Here is a 15,498-nt window from a genome sequence, read left to right as displayed (position 1 = left end):
CACATGTGGAGGTTCCAGGTATAGGAAAGAAAGGCGAAAACGGGAGAGGCAACATTTTGTTTGTACAGTGCTTCAGAGTTTATGCAGCATGTCCTCATCCCCGATCTCACTGGACCCGAGGCAGGCATTCTGCTGCCCCTCCTGCTGGTGAAGAAACCAGCTGAGCTGAACTGGACTGAGACAACAGCCCAGTGCCCCCTCCCAGGCCCCTCCTTCCAGTAACATCACCGATGCAGTGCGGAAAAGCCTCAGGTGGCCAAGATCTTAGGAAAGGACCTGGATGGGGCTTTCTAGAACCCCTTCCGGCGGAGGGCTGGGTGCTGAGGTGAGGAGAGAAGCCAGGGGTGGAGGGTAGTGACAGAACAGGAGGCAGCAGTAAGAGCAGAAAGCTCCACGTGCTCCTGTCGAGCTGAGTGGGTGCAGCAGCATCCCCTGGGGCCTGGGGGTGGGAGCTGCTTCCCCGGTGGAGCACCTGTCCTCAGCCCCATGGGCGAGGAGCAGCCTGCTGGAGCCCCCAAACCCACAGAGTGCTCAGGTTGGATGGTGTGGGGCGGGGGCCTCTCTGTGCTCCCGCCCCTTCAATTTCTCCTACAGACAGAGGTTAATCTTCCAAGCAGAGCTGGCTCAGACCTCAGCTAGAAATCTCCAACACACCCACCACCAGTTTGGCGTCCACACCTTCCTCTGATGCTTCTGTCACGTCCGTCTCCCCAGGTCCAGTGTCCAAACCACACAAGCACTTAAAGCCCACTGAACCTCAGCCTGGGGGTCCCTGACTCATGACATCATGATGGCCCTGCCATTGGCCTCCACTGGAATCTCCCTTTGGTCAAGTGTCCCTAGTTGAGGAAAAGGCTTCTGCATGCCCTCAGCATCCAAGACTCACAGAACTGAGAAGCAGAAAGGGCCTTCGCGGTCACCTGCGCACCCACTTCACTCTGCAGACAGGTGAAGGTCACAGGCGGGTGAGAGGCACCAAGAGGGTGTAGGGGAACCTGGACTGCAGGGTGGCCTGAGCTGAGCCCTGTTTGGTGGGGACCGTGCAGGGCTGGCCTCTCCACCTGCTGCCTCCAATCTGGCCATCTGGGCCCTTCCAAGAAACATGCTCGGTCTCTTCCTGCCTGTCACCCCCATAACACACACTGCCCAGGCAGCGCGGAAGCAGGTTTTTAAAAATCTCTCTGTACTTGGAACTGGCCAACCTTCCTGGTTCATTTTAAAACGCATACCCCATTCTCACCCCAAGCTTCCTGCATCCTGGTTTCCTTGTTGAATATTCCTAGTCCCAAACAGATCTTCTGGGAATCAGAACAGAAAAGCTCCCTGAGTCATTCCTCACTGGAGCCCCTCTCCATTGTGAACAAACTAAGCTTGCTCACTGAGGCCATGGCTATGGGCACAGGCCGTGGCCTTGGGCAGGGGGCAGAAGAGGCCTGATCTGGGGTGGAAGGAGGGAGACCCCGAGAAAGGTGAGACTGCCTGAGACAGCCCAGATACCCCAACATTACATAAAGGCCCTCCCCTGCCTCCATCCCATGCTACCCATCCTGCCCAAAGCAGCTCCACCCGGCCCCTCCTTGGCTTTGGTGCCTAGGAAACGGGAACAAGGTTTGCTCATCCAGACCCCAGACACAGCTTCCAGCCAAACCCCAAAGAAACCAGATCGGTTGCTTAAGAAATGTCTCTCCCTCTCCTGCCACCCCCAGGCTGGCTTTCCTGGGCTCCCTCTTTTGGCAGTGCCAGAGACTATGGCAGTGGGGAGGTGGGGTGGGAAGAGCAGGAAGCTGCTTCGGGTTTCCCTCCTGCTGGACTTCCCCGCCCCCTCCACGTGCTCAGCCTCCCCCCCCCCCCCCGCCCCACCCCGCCAGCCGATGTAGTTATCTAAGCTGCGGGGCGTCAATCTGAGTCATGCCAAAGCAATGCCCTATGTGCCCTGAAAGCCAGGTGCCACTCTCACCATCCCTCCCACCACTACGACAGCTTAGCTCAGGGAAAAGACAAAGTAGCCCCTGGAACCGAGCTGGGTGGTTGGGACCCCCAGTCAGACCTCCCTCTCTGCATTGTCAAAATGGGCCTGGGGCTGCTGAGAGCCACTTTCCTACTCCAACTCAGGCTGTCCATGCCCTAGTGGGTCAGGACGCCAGGCGGGCATGGCCAAGCTGTACACCACCCACTCCCCCGAGGCTGAGTCCACAACTCCCACCAAGGAGGCACAAGGCTTCTCAACCCATTTATAGCTAGAGGACCCGATGTGTAGCTGGGGAACACCCTGAGTGTGTTCTCACAAGCCTGGTTCCACCCCCTGTCCCTGGGCCCCTAGAGGGCTGGGAGCAGGGCCTCGGGCTTTGCCAAGGAAGAGCTGCAAGGCTTTTCTCCCTTGTCCACTCCCAGCCACGCCCCCACCAGAGAGGCTTCCCCCACAGCTGCGTGGGGCCACGTCCAGCCCGGGAAGGGCTCCTCTGCACCCTTATCCAAGGACAGCTGCCTGGAGGCCAGCAACCCCACGCTGAGAGCATCCTGCAAAGAGGCCAGGCCGAGGTCTATCCGCATACCTCAGACAGCTCAGTCCTCCAGCCTGCCACCACCCCCCACCCACCCAGCCGCCCTCTGTACCAGCCCTGTCACCAGCATCCCCTTTCCCATAGCACCCAAGCTCGCCAGGCTGTGAATGCTGAGCCGGGCAGGCAGACGGCACAGGGCTCTTGGCTGGCACTCTCTGTGCTGCGGGGACTGGTTTCTATGCCACCCGGGCCTGTCATCTGGCATTAGCACTGCTCTCCTCTCCCCTCCCCTGTCCCCCTTGCCCCCTCCCCAGCAGAACCCAGCTCACCTCCCCAGTGCTGAGAGGTCAGAGTAGCCCTGTGCCCTGTGTCTCTGGGCTGCCCTGATGTCCAGTCCTGAGCACTTCCCCAACCCCGGCAACTGCTCCCAGGCAGGAGGTAACAGCGGCTGTCTGTGCAAGCCCAGGAGATCCAGCAAAGATGGGCCCCATTCCCTGTGTCCCAGCCACCCTGCACCCCCACCGGCCCGTCATGCCTTCCCTCCAGCGTACAACACTCACCTTTCTTCACCCTGACCGCAGGCTCCTTAAATCAAGTAGCTCTAAACCGTCCAGTGAGACCCTCCCGGGATTGCTGGAGAAATCCAGACAGCACTGCCAAGCAGAGCGCGGTGGGCACTGAGTCCCCAGTCCACCGGGAGCGGGGACCTGGCACGCCGCACACAGCTCCGGGGAGAAGGAATGCCTGCTGCCGGCTGCCAGGGGGACAGGGCTGCTGGGTCAATAACAAACTGAGAAGGAAAGAGGGAGGGACAGAGGGAGCCAGATAGGAGCGGGGAAGAAAGGGGAGAGGAGAGCGCGCTCGTGTGCACGAGCAAAGAGACAGAGCAACGGAGTGACAGCTGGGGGTACATCTGTGATGACAGCGACAGCAGCACACGCAGGCGAAGGCACGCGCGGGACGTGCGCGCACACACACACACACACACACCCCAGAGGAGCTCACGGCCAGAGGGCAGCGCTCACCCTTGAAATGTGAGAAAAAGGCACCTATGGATTAATCGCTTCAACCGGAGAGGAGGAAAGCTGTTGAACGCTGTTTTCCCGCGGACCTCCATCTTCCTTCCCCATGCTCCTCCAAGCTCTCCCTGCCCCGACCCGCCCCCCTCTGGGTCTCTCCCCTCTCCCCCCCTTCCCTTTGGAGAAGAGGGGCAGGACCCAGGCAGCAGGAGGCCCCTAGGAAGCGGCCTTGGTCTCCCGTTCAGAGCTATGCAGGGCAGTGTCTTCCATCCTGCTTGTGGAGAAGGAAAAACCGAACCTTTTCCCGGTCAAAAGGTGATTTATTCCAGAGAGGGTAACTGGAGGGGCGCACAGGGCAGCCCATCTGCCTGGCAGTCCTCCAGAGAGGGCCTTGAGCCACACAGAGTTGGTGTCACATGGTCACACACAGGTCACTGAGCCTCAGTGACCCCAGCCCAGGGCTACTTAGGGGGGTACAATGCTCAGTGCCGGAGCAGACAGGCTGTGCGCTCAGGGGCAGCGCCAGCTGGGTGACAGGTTGTCAGTAGGGCCCCGGGGGTGGGGGGGCTCTGGAGGAACCCCGGATAAATGCAGCCCCGCCCCACCATGTTTGGCTTTTCCAGGCTCCTTGCTCTTATCTAGATGGGGTAGGAATGGAAGGGAAAAAAGCTGGTATTCAAGAATTCAGAAGCCTCGTTACTAACCAATCGGGACAAAGAAGTTGGGGAAATTGATATTCCAGGAGATGGCAAGCGTGTGATCCAAAGGCAAAGGAAGCCGGGGACTAAGCCAAAGGAAGAGCACGGCCGGGAGCACAGACCCTGAAGTGACCCTTCTTTGAATCTCTTAAAATCTGCCTGTCAAGAATATGGCATAGTGTGTTGCCAGCATGTCAGGGATATCCCAGCGTCCCTCTTCCATTTCACCTGTGTTTCTCGTTCCTCGAGGGGGGATGGGGGCGGGCTCACCATCAGTGGGGGGGGGGGGGGGCGGCAGGAAGCAGGTCGAGAAACTCCCCTGACTCAGGATGCCTCTGGCAGACACTCCTGCACCTCCTTTCTGTCTGCTCTGCTGGACAACACAGCAGCGAGGGCTCAGACTGCTGTCCCAGGAGGAGAGAGAGCATCTTCTACCTCCTAGTAATGCCCTGCCTCTCACCTACCCAGTTGTCACATGCATCCTACCTTCAAGTGAACTGCACCCACTTGCCTCTAAACAGAGTCTGCTTCTCCAGCTCCTTCCCTGAGTCTGGAACACTCTCCTTCCCCATGGGTAGCCTTCCCCCTCTTAAAAACCCAACCAGAAAGTCACCTCCTTTACGAAGTTTCCCTGGGCTAGCCCACAGACTTGACCTTCTCCAATCTATAGCCTTTCTTTGGGCCATCCTTGTGATTCTTATTGCAGAAAATGTATAGTAGCTTTCTGTGATGTGGTTTATCTTCTTTCATATACTATGAGCTGTTCCAGAAGACGGACTTTGCCTCTCCCATGCTCCAGTGCCTTCTTGTCAGCTGAACGAGGGATACAAGGGAAGAGCCCAAGCCTAGGTATCAGAGGACCCAGAGTCTAGACTCTGTTGCTCATTAACTAGCTATTAGTTAGTTAATGAACCTGACAGCCCTGGGCCTTGGTTTCCTGCTCTGTAGAATGAGGAGTTAGAATGATTGAGATCTTTAGTCTCCCTTCTGTTACTGGCACTCCATGACCTTGAGCATCTGCTGGCTTCCCGGCCTATAGGTATAAAAAATGGGCCCCTCCTAGCCTCGCAGTTCTTGATCAATTAAACAGTCTCTGGGCTGAGAAGGGGGAAGGACAAAGGAGATATGAGAGCTAGTGGGTAAAATGTGGAGGTGCTGACCCCTGGGAGCACGGCTCCCAACAGGGATCACTTCACACACACGCACACGCACAGCTGTTTTGCTTTGCCGTCTGTGATGACAAAGCAGCACTGAGGTGACAGCCAGGCCTCAGAGCAAAAGAGGTACATCTTGATAAGCCGTCTGCTGCCTGTGGTCTTATTGAGGCTCTTTGTTAGGTTGTCTGACAGCCAAGCAGACAGGTTGCTTTGGAGGAAGGCACGAGATCATTGTGGAGAGGGAGAGATCTTTGTGCAGAGGCAGGGCAGAGAGAAGGGCAAGAGGAGACCCAGGGGAGAGAGAAGGACAGGCCCGGCTAGGGGCAGGAGGAAGGGGATGTCATTTTTCGACCTCTATCAAATTGTGGCAGGACCTGGGGGACAAAGGTCAGGCTCTGAAACAAGGACCAATCATGCCCAGGTGAGAGGGGGAGGTCTCTTAATAACCCACAGCGGGAGCAGCCCAGAAAGGCCAGGTGCCTCACATTCCCTCAACCCCTTTGCTTGGATTTCTCTGCACCAGGAGGTCTGAGCCTGTCTGCAAACACAGTACCATGAGGTATTGTCTCCTGCACACAGCAGGCTGATAGGAGGTACTGGGAGGGAGGCTGGCCAGCCTGGTGCTCCCCTGACATGGGGGGCCAGTGAGGTTCTGACAATGGCTGACCACCTGAGCAAGCAGAACAGGGACCCAAGGGTCATGCTGGCAGTTCTCCCAAGAGAGAAGAAGGCTGGGTTCCCTCAGTGTCTGGGGTGGAAAATGCAGTTTGGGTTGTAAGGCAGGAGTTGAACAGGACTTAAAATGATGAAAGCCATTAGGCAGAACAGACAGTTTGTTGCTGAACAGGCTCCCATGCCCCTCACTCCCTCCCCCATTCTGTCCCCCGCCCCGGACGCCCCTCCCACCACCACCAGGATCTAGTGCTTCCTGCCCTGAGGAGGTTCTCTTTGTCTCCCCTGAAGTCCCCATCCCTTAGCGGGTTCCTTCCTAGGCCTTCAAGGGAATCAGAGCACAGTTTCATCTCTAGGGTCCCAAGTCCGGATCTGTAAGAGGCTGAGGCTCCATATGGGAGGAAGGAGTTCAGCACGGTCCTGAACCCTAAAGGTAAGGGATGAGACTGAGAGATCTTATAGAATTCATTTCCCCATCAAGTGGCTGGCTCAGTGGAATTCACAAATATTTACTTATTGAATTCAAAAAATATTTTTGGAGCTCCATAATATGTTAGATACGATGCTAGGTGCTGGGGATCAGAACTCACTCCCCCATGCCTACTATTAGCCCCCATGCCAATAAGGTGAGACAGGCAATAAGTGAGGATAAAATAAATAAATCATGTTCCTGAGAAATTAAAAAGTGATGAAATGAGAATGAAAGGTGAAGAGGTGGGCTGCTCTATCTGGAGAGGTCAGAGAAAGCCTCTCTAGGGGGTGATGTTTGGGCTGAGATCTGATGACGAGAAGGAGCCAGCCATGTAAAATTCTAAGGGAGGAGCATCCCAGGAAGGAAGGACAGCTGATGCAAAACCCTAGGTGGGAACGAGACTAGCATGTTTGAGGGAGAAGATGATTCAGGTTGAAATCAGAGAGAATGGCAGAGCCGGCTCCTGTGGGGTTTTGAGGCGATATTACAGAGGACTTTAGATTTTGCTCCAAGAGCAGAGGAAAGGCATTGGAAGGTTTTAAGCAAGGGAGTGACGTGATTTGATCTTCAGAAAGATCACTGTCACGGCTCTTGGAGAGCGGATCACAGAGGGGCTGCACATCACAGAAGGTCTAGCACATTAATCCAAGTGAGAGATGTTGGTTTGGCCCAGGGTGGAGCAGACAGACTTACCATGTTTTGGAATAAGGTCTGCAGAAATTGGACGGAATAAGGGAAAATGATTACAATTAAGTGGAATATGCCCCAAATGGGGAAGTCTCAAGGAGAGTCACATTCTGGGGAGGAAAAGCCCAAGCTCGGTTTTGAACATGTGAAGTTTGAAATGCTCTTGGTGACGCAAGTGTGGAGATGTAGTAAGCAGTTGGATTGTCCTCAGTTCCGTGAAGGATCCCAGATACGAAGGACCCAGAGCTTGTCTTAGGGGGACTTATGCACCAGCTGTGGGACCGAACCTAGGGGGAGAGTCTGCTTTGTTCCCTTCCCAGTTCTACCCAAGAGTCTCAAAAAGCTGTTTCCTTAGGGGAAAACAAACCCCCACTCTCTCAAGACTCTGTGTTTGAATCATAGAATTTCTTCTAGCTTGGGAATGTCATGATTCTATGCACCTTGGCTCTGAGCAAGCAGGTAGAGAGGCAGAGTATCCCTCCAGGAATAGCCTGAAAGCACTTTGACCAAGGAAGCCAAGGACAGGGGTAAATAAGCTTTCCTAAATCCCAAAGATTTGATCATTCTAAGCATTAGTGTGATGGCTCTCTGACAATTTTTAGAAGGTTTCTCTTCTTTCACTCAGCCTTTTTCTATAGGTAAAAGAAATTGTCTCAAATGAATATCAAGGGCGGTCTTAAAAGGAAGAATAAGAGGGAGAGACTGAGGAGTCCCCTGCAGGGATGGAGGGAACTGTGAGAGGGAGGAGGATATGTGACAACCAGCACCGGGCCCTCCAGCATAAGCACTGTGTGTGGATTATGGCTGTCTGTGTGTCTTTTGTTTCTGTCATGACCAAGAAGTCCATGTACCTGTGCCCTTCCCACACACTTCTTTCAGCCTGCAGACCTTGAAGCAACAAAGGAGTACAAGGAGAACTCAAATGTTCCCCTATTATAGGACCTGCTCAAGAAACCTAGCCATACTTCCAGCCACAGAACTGTCCTGAGACTCCCGGGGGAGGGGGGAGGGGCCTCTGAGGGCCCTGGTTCCATCATCTGTAACCACATGACTCTAGAATTGCATTATCCAACATGGGGGCCACCAGCCACATGTAGCTATTTAAATTTAAATTAATTAAAATTAAATAAAATCAAAAAAATAATAAAATTAAATAAAATCCTAAAATTCAGGTCCTCAGTTATAACAGCCGCATTTCAAGAGCCACGTGTGACTAGTGGCTACTGTATGAGTCAGTGCAGAGCTAGGACAGCCCCATCATTTCGGAAAGTTCAATCAGACAGCATTGCTTTACAGTAGTGGTTCCCAAAATATAGTTCCTGGACCAGTAGCATCAACACCATTTGGGAGTACTTTAGAAATGCGAATTCTCAGGCCGCACCCCAGACATACTAAATAAGAGACTCTGGGGACGGGGACAAACCTTCCAGATAATTCTTTTTTTTTTTTTTTAAGATTTTATTTATTTATTGGAGAGAGAGAGAGCACAAGCAACGGGAGGGGGCAGAGGGAGAGGGAGAAGCAGGCTTCCCTCTGAGCAGGGAGCCCGATGCGGGGACTCAATCCCAGGACCCTGGGATCATGACCTGAGCCAAAGGCAGACACTTAACCGACTGAGCCACCCAGGCACCCCGTTCCGGATGATTCTAACACATGCCAAGTTTGAGAACCAAAGCTCTAGTGTAGAATAATATTCTCTCCCACTGTCCATTTGAGCCTCCATGGTCTTTTACCCATTCAGCCTTCCTAGGGCAAGTATAATCATGACTCATTTTATAACCGAAGAAACAAATCCAAGGATCACAGCTCTGTCTAACCCAGGGCCAGAACTCTGGCCCCTTGACCCTTCCTTGGTCTCATTTTTTTTCATCAGACTTGTCTAGGATCATTCCATATTGAAAAAAACAAAAGGAAAAAATGCTATATCTCTGTGCTGGAACTCCAGTCCATTTAGAAGAGCCAGCTGCTGAGTTTTGGGAAGTCAGAATGATCGTGATGGAAAATCTCTCCACTGAGTGGCCAGCGGGAGGATTAGAATGTGTCATGAATGTGGCAGAGCAGTGGGGAACCCAGCTCTACTCCCACTGTATGGACGAGGGAGCCGCGGCCCAGGTGGGAGACTCCTCACTCATGCCCACCAGCTCCTTCCTGGCCGCTGCGACCCAAGTCAGGCCTGCAGAACAGAGAGGTTAAGAGCCTTAGAGACAGACCCTGGCTGCGTCCTGGTTCCATCTTTCGGGGCCGGGTGACTGAGGCAAGCCGGTAATCTCTGCAAGCATCCGTTTCCTCCTCTGTGAAGCCCCATTAAGAATAGAACTGCTCTGCTGTGTGGATGAAATAAGCCCATGGATGTGAAGGTGCCTGGCACTCAAAATTTTCGATGTTATTATACCAGACAGTAGGAAGTCGACCTAGTTTTTCTATTCTTTTTCTTTTCAGTATAACCTGCCTTTGCTCTGTGTTCTCTGACCTCAGAGTTCTCTTAGCATGTGAGCTCCAGCTTGCGTCCTCCAAGCCTATTTGGGAACCAAAGAGGCATGGGTAGCCCCTTGTAAGTGGCGTCATCAAAGGGTAGTTTTTGCCAATTGGTAGCATCTCTGGTTTTCTGGGACCGACCTGCAAACCTGGGTAAACCTGATAGCACCTTTCGGCAAGGAAAGAGCCTTCTTACAAAGTGGGAGAGACCCCAAGCAGGGATTGGGTACAAGAGAGGCTGTTGTGTCAGGCTTGAGATCTAGAAAGCCCTGTGAGGGGCCCTGAATTCCTGTCTCCGCCCGCCACTTTTGGTCGCGAGACCTTGAACAGGTGGCTCAGTCTCTCTACCTCTGTCTTTCCATCCTTGGGAAAAGGGAGAATAATGTGCCCGGTCCACCTACCCTGAGTTTCCCAAGATCAGAGGATGAATGCCATCTCATTGTTCTCTAGAACCTGGGCCTCATCTTTCTCTGGAGGTATTTTCTAGTATTAACTGCTGTGAAGAGACAGAAGCCGCCACTCTGTCTGCTTTTCTCCCCCTCCCCCACTCCCCCAGGAGCCTCAGCTCAGCTCTCACAGGCTGCCATCCCACCCAGCTCCAGTGCTACCTCTCCCCTCGGTTCCTGCTGATGCACCTCCTCTCTCTAACCTCAATCTACTTTTTTCTCTCATTGTCTCTTCCTTCCCACCATCCCCCTCCCCAAAAACACACCCATGGTCTTGCCCACCCTCTTCCCACTTCCTTGTAGCGGTGGGCGTCCAAATGAGGCTGGAGTTCCTGCAACGCACATTCTGGGCGGCAACCAGGCAGGTGGGTGTGATGGTGCCAGATCAGGGTCAGGGGACTGGTCTGACACGTCTGTCCGCAGTGAGGAGAGCTGTGTCCTCGGGCTGCCCCACTGCCTCTCGGCCCCCCTCCGGGGCCCTAGCTCAGCTCTCCCGGATTCCTTCCTTCTCTGCCTATCTCAGCTCCCCATGTCTGCCTGTGGCCTCATCTCTGCTCCTGGCCTGCCTCACCGGGGGCTCTCTCTCTGCTCAGCCCCGGGAATGGGCAGGACTCGGTATTCCCACCCGCCCTGCCCCACCGGGCGGAGTAGGAGAGCGGGCCCTCAGTCCCTCTAGCCAGGACCCAAGCCTGGACTGCTGTCTATCCACAGGGCTTCCCACCCCACCCCTTCCTTCCCCACCTCCGCTCCCCGCTCCCCGGAGCCCTCTGCACTCCCCAGGTCTCCTCGCTGTCCCCCTCAAACTCCTCCACCAGAATCTGCCCCTCTGGTCCATCCGCTTGTTGCTGCCTCCTCACTTTGAGCAGGTTTGGGAAACCACAACATGAAGATGGAAGGGATGGGCTGGGAAGGGGCACCGGCCCATAACCTAGGGTCACCCTCCAAGTCATACAGGATCACAAAGAACGGGAGCCTCCAAAGGCACCCCAGGAGGCTTTGGGTGCCACGCGGCTGACCTCCAACCCTCACGAATGGGCTACAGGGGCCGCGGCACCCTTGGGTGCAGCCGAAACCCTGTGCGGGGACTGCTCTCAGCCAGGGGGCCTGCTTCTCGGCACCCTGAGCAACTGACACACAGCTTCACACATGCATACGTAGCACACGTGTGTACCGTACACGCACACATACGCACAGCACGTGCGACACGTGCACACACATCAGTGTGCCATAAACACACATCCACCATTCCCCACACCACACAAATGTAATACACACACAACACAGACATGCTCACACACCGCATGTCCCCCGCGTCAACACCCACGTCTGCAGAGGCCCACACCGTGTATGGTTTCTCTTCCTTCCAGTGCAGCGCTGTGGATGGGCCCTGCCTGGAGAGCTGCCAGGACAGTGTAAGTTCTCCCCCAGGGAGAAGGGGGGTGAGTGGCAACCATGGGCTCCTCAACCACATCCTCCTAACAGGCCAGCTCCCCTCCTTCCCCTGCCGTGCTGGGCCACGGACGGTGCCTTCGCACTAGACAGGGAGGGCTCCCCACACGCCAGGCCAACACCAGCAGTCAGGGCCTGGCCATGACCTCCTTCTGGTCTCTCCGCAGGAGCTGGACTGCTTCGTCATCGACAACAATGGGTTCGTCCTGATCTCGGAGCGGTCCCAGGAGGTAAGGTGTCGGGGAAGCGGAGGGAGGGAGGAGTCAGGTCATCCCGCAGCCAGGCCAGCCAAGGAAAGGGCTAATGGTGGTTACTAATGGCAGCTTAGGGCACCAGGAAGTAATGGTGACTTAGGACAGATTAGAGTGAACGGTCTGAAGAAAGCAGAGTCTTCTTGAAACCAAGTCAGTGTAGCAAGATCACAAACTGCAGACATTTTCCACTCAGATGGTCAGAGAAAATGTTAGTTCATTATTTTGTCTCTACCTAATCCAGCCTCATCCCACGGTTGGTAGGGAAACTGTCCACATGACGAGGAGAGGCTCAGCCAGGCTACACCGCAAGGCCCCACATATTCTGGGCTCTAGTCATGCCGCTGACTGGCCTGGCCACAGGGAGCCTCCTCCCAGAGTGCAAACACCCTCAGACTCATCATCCCACTCCCCCCATCACATTCCCTCCTGCTTAGTCCATTCGGGCCACTACTGGGTGGCTCATCCACAGAGTAGGGTGCCAGTTTTGTTGGGTGAGGGCCCTCTTCCGGGCCACAGACTCCTCATTGTGTCCTCATGTGGTGCAAAGGGCAAGGGAGCTCTCGGGGGTCTCGACGATAGGGACACTGATCCTGTACCTAAGGGCCTCGCCCTCGTGATCTTATCACCTTCCAAAGGCCCCACCTTCTACCTTCACCTTGGGGTTAGGTTTCAGCATGTGAATTTGGGGGGACACATTCAGACCATAGCAGCCTCCCCTCCTATCTTCATGGGGCCCAGAAGTGCCAAGCCTTCCCCACTTTGAGCTCCCTTCCTGTCTAGACCTCCCTTGAGGAAAATTCTATTCTAACCCACAGAACCTGACCCTCAGTTTGTTAGGGGGCACATAAAGGAATGGAGGCAATCCTCTTCCATCTGTTAGCCTGGCTGCACACAGAGACTTCCCCTGGGCACCTGGATGTCTCCCTGGCTCCGCATGTGCTCAGAAAAGCAGAAGAGAAAGTATAATCATAATTTTGTATTTGCTCAGCCCCAAACTGGGCCTCCAAATTAATGCCTTATTTAGCCAGGACTCAAACTAAGAAAGAAGGCTGTTCAAACCTGACCCGAACTTGAATATATTCACCTAAAGTACTTCCTTGAAACAAGCCGGAAGCACTGAAATGGCCTCCAGCCTGAGCCTCAAGGGAAGGGATATGGTATCTGCCCCGGTGTGAGCCTTGAACTAATTGGATATATATTTGTTGGAGGAGTTCCACGGTCTGTGCCTCAGTTTCCTCCTTTCTGAAATAAGGGGGCTGCACTACATGGTTTCTCAGCTCCTCGTCGACCCGAGATTCCCAAGGCCGGGGTGTTGGCAGGGCCACAGGACGAGGTCCTGGCTCCACACTGGCCACAGCCGGCGCTCTGGCCCCTCCAGAGCAGGACTCAGGGTCCACAGAAGCCAGCAGGACATGGCAGGAACTGGGGCAGGAACCAGGAAGGAGATGTGGGAAAAAGAGCAACTGAGGAAGAGGCACCAGCGGGTCACGGAATCTGATTCCCTGAGGAGAGCCTTACTCAGCAGCACTCGGGAAGAGAAAGGCGGTTTCACCCGGGGAGTTGGGGGTGGGCTGGCCATCCTGTCGTCTCTGCACTGCTCATCATTCACTGCAGTCCCTGGATGGCTCTGCTTTTCCTCTCTGTCCCTCTCATGCCACCTGTGGCCATGCCACTCTCCCCTGGACAGAGCACCAGTGCATTTCGGTATGTGGCCATTGCTCTGGGGGAACATGGGTGATGACAGAGGCCGGCACCACCAGTGGCTGGGACAAGACCGCCGGACGATCTGATGCTGCCCATCGTTCCTGGGCTGACCCCTGCTGTCCTGGGGAGCCGAGACTGCCCTCTCTCCAGGGGCCTGGGCTGTTGGCTTCCCCAGGCCAGAGTTTCAGACAGAGTGTGGAAGGCTGGCGGCTGGGGAGGAGACAGCCACGCCGGGCTCCCGTGCTCCGGGGCCAGCGCCAGCAGATGTTTCCTGGAAAGGGCCAGATAGTGGGGATTTAGGCCGCACAATCCCCTGCTCTGCTATGGTAGCACACACGCAGCCATGGACAGCATGTGAACGATAAGCATGGCTTTGTCCCGGTAAAACTTACAGATGCTGCAATTGGAATTTTATATCGTTTCTACAGGTCATGAAATATCAATTTTTTTATTTTTTTGTCCAACCATTTGAAAATACAAAAACATTCTTAGCTCAAGGCCTGACATAAAGAGGTGGTGAGCCAGATTTGGCCCATCGACCATCATTTGCTGACCCTGCTCAAGAGGCAGCCAAGACGGCCTTGCAGGGAGAGAGGCCAGGAGAGAAACCAACCCAGCACAGGAAAAGCGGGCAGGGCCATCTTAATGACAGGCAACCCCCAAGGGGCTCTTTGCATAACCCATTGGGCCCCTTGGGTCCTGTTCTACCCAGATCACATTTGCTCACATGTCTTCACAAATCATAATATCACTGGGTCCAACTTTGGATAATATTGGTAACAGTTATTTTAGAGACTTCTATTTTATAAAGTATGTGTTTCCTTAGTTTATTTACCCCTATTTTCTCAGCTATTATAACATTGTGTGTAGTTTTAAAAGCCATCCTTTGTAGAATGAAGCAAGGTATAAACGAAATGAAATGTAATCTTCTTAATAGGGTTGGGACTTTCCAGAAGCTCCCCCAGAGCCCCAAGCTCCCACTATGCTTGGTTACCCTGGCTTCTGACACCACATTGCTTTCCCTCCTCCCCCACCACTTCGAGGCCCCAGGAAGGACACCCCCCAACACACAACCACCACCACCATCATCTCATTTTATCCTGGAGTTAAAATTGAGCTGCAAGGTGAGGTTAGTAACCTGAAAACTAACAGCTACAGAAAAGCCAGACTTTGAGCTTAGAAATACAAGTGAAGAGCAGTGATGGTGAGGGGACGAAGGTTCTAGAAAAGACTCGTGGTGAGGGAAACCAAGCCAGGGGAGCAGAGGTTTTGATGGAATTGGAGAATTCGTAGGGCAGGGAGAATGGCCTTCTCTGGAGGGTGAGGCAGGCTGCAAGTCCCAGTCTCCTGGGTAGTCACTCTCCTGCCCGGCCCCTCCCCCAGGCCACTCTCTTACTGCTGGGGCAGAGTTCATTCACTTTGCTGCACTTGCCTGTGTCTTCTGGAATGAGGACCGATGACTTTAGGACCCTGAACGCCAAGGCCAGGCATCCCGACCCCTGGATTAAACTCCAAGGCTGGTGCCAAAGGCTCTGGGAGCAGTATCTTGACAGGGTCCCTCTTTCCTCACCCTGGACAAGTCTGACCCGGCCACCTGAGCCGTGTCAGGTTCTGAGAGGGCACCAAGGGAGTGACACCCAGGCCAGAGACGCGAGTGGTGCAGCACCTGGACGATGCCCCGTACTCAGCGACACTTAGAGGCTGTGTCTGGCAGTGGCAGGGGCTGGACTGGAAGGCAAGTGGAAGCCCCGTGGTGGAAAGCCTGGGGATGATGCTATAGATCATCAGTCTGTCCATCCAGTTTGGCTTTTTGCTTTAACTCATTCATTCAGCAACTCTGTAACAGTTATCTATTGCTGTGTAACAATTTACCCCAACGTCTAGTGGCTTAAAGCCACCTGACTGACTGTCCACAGTTCCTGGGTGTGGCTTCGAGGGCTGATTCTGGCTCAGGGTCTGTCATG

General features: G+C 54.4%; 1 protein-coding gene across 1 annotated transcript in view; it reads left to right on the top strand.

Moving 5' to 3' along the window:
* CACNA2D4 (calcium voltage-gated channel auxiliary subunit alpha2delta 4) overlaps positions 1-15,498 on the top strand; it is a 120,597-nt gene that overhangs the window by 92,259 nt on the left and 12,840 nt on the right. The window contains exons 26-28 of the mRNA XM_045869953.2: positions 10,431-10,492; positions 11,495-11,539; positions 11,744-11,806. Of these exons, the coding sequence (XP_045725909.2) occupies positions 10,431-10,492; positions 11,495-11,539; positions 11,744-11,806 (170 nt within the window). The remainder of the gene's footprint in view (positions 1-10,430; positions 10,493-11,494; positions 11,540-11,743; positions 11,807-15,498) is intronic.

This window comes from Mirounga angustirostris, unplaced genomic scaffold (assembly GCF_029215605.1).
Source record: "Mirounga angustirostris isolate CCGP_5_RB_7025 unplaced genomic scaffold, mMirAng1.0.hap1 SCAF_5, whole genome shotgun sequence".
Classification (NCBI taxonomy): domain Eukaryota; kingdom Metazoa; phylum Chordata; class Mammalia; order Carnivora; family Phocidae; genus Mirounga; species Mirounga angustirostris.
Note: the sequence above shows the minus strand (reverse complement) of the source record. Positions and strands in the feature narration are given on the sequence as shown.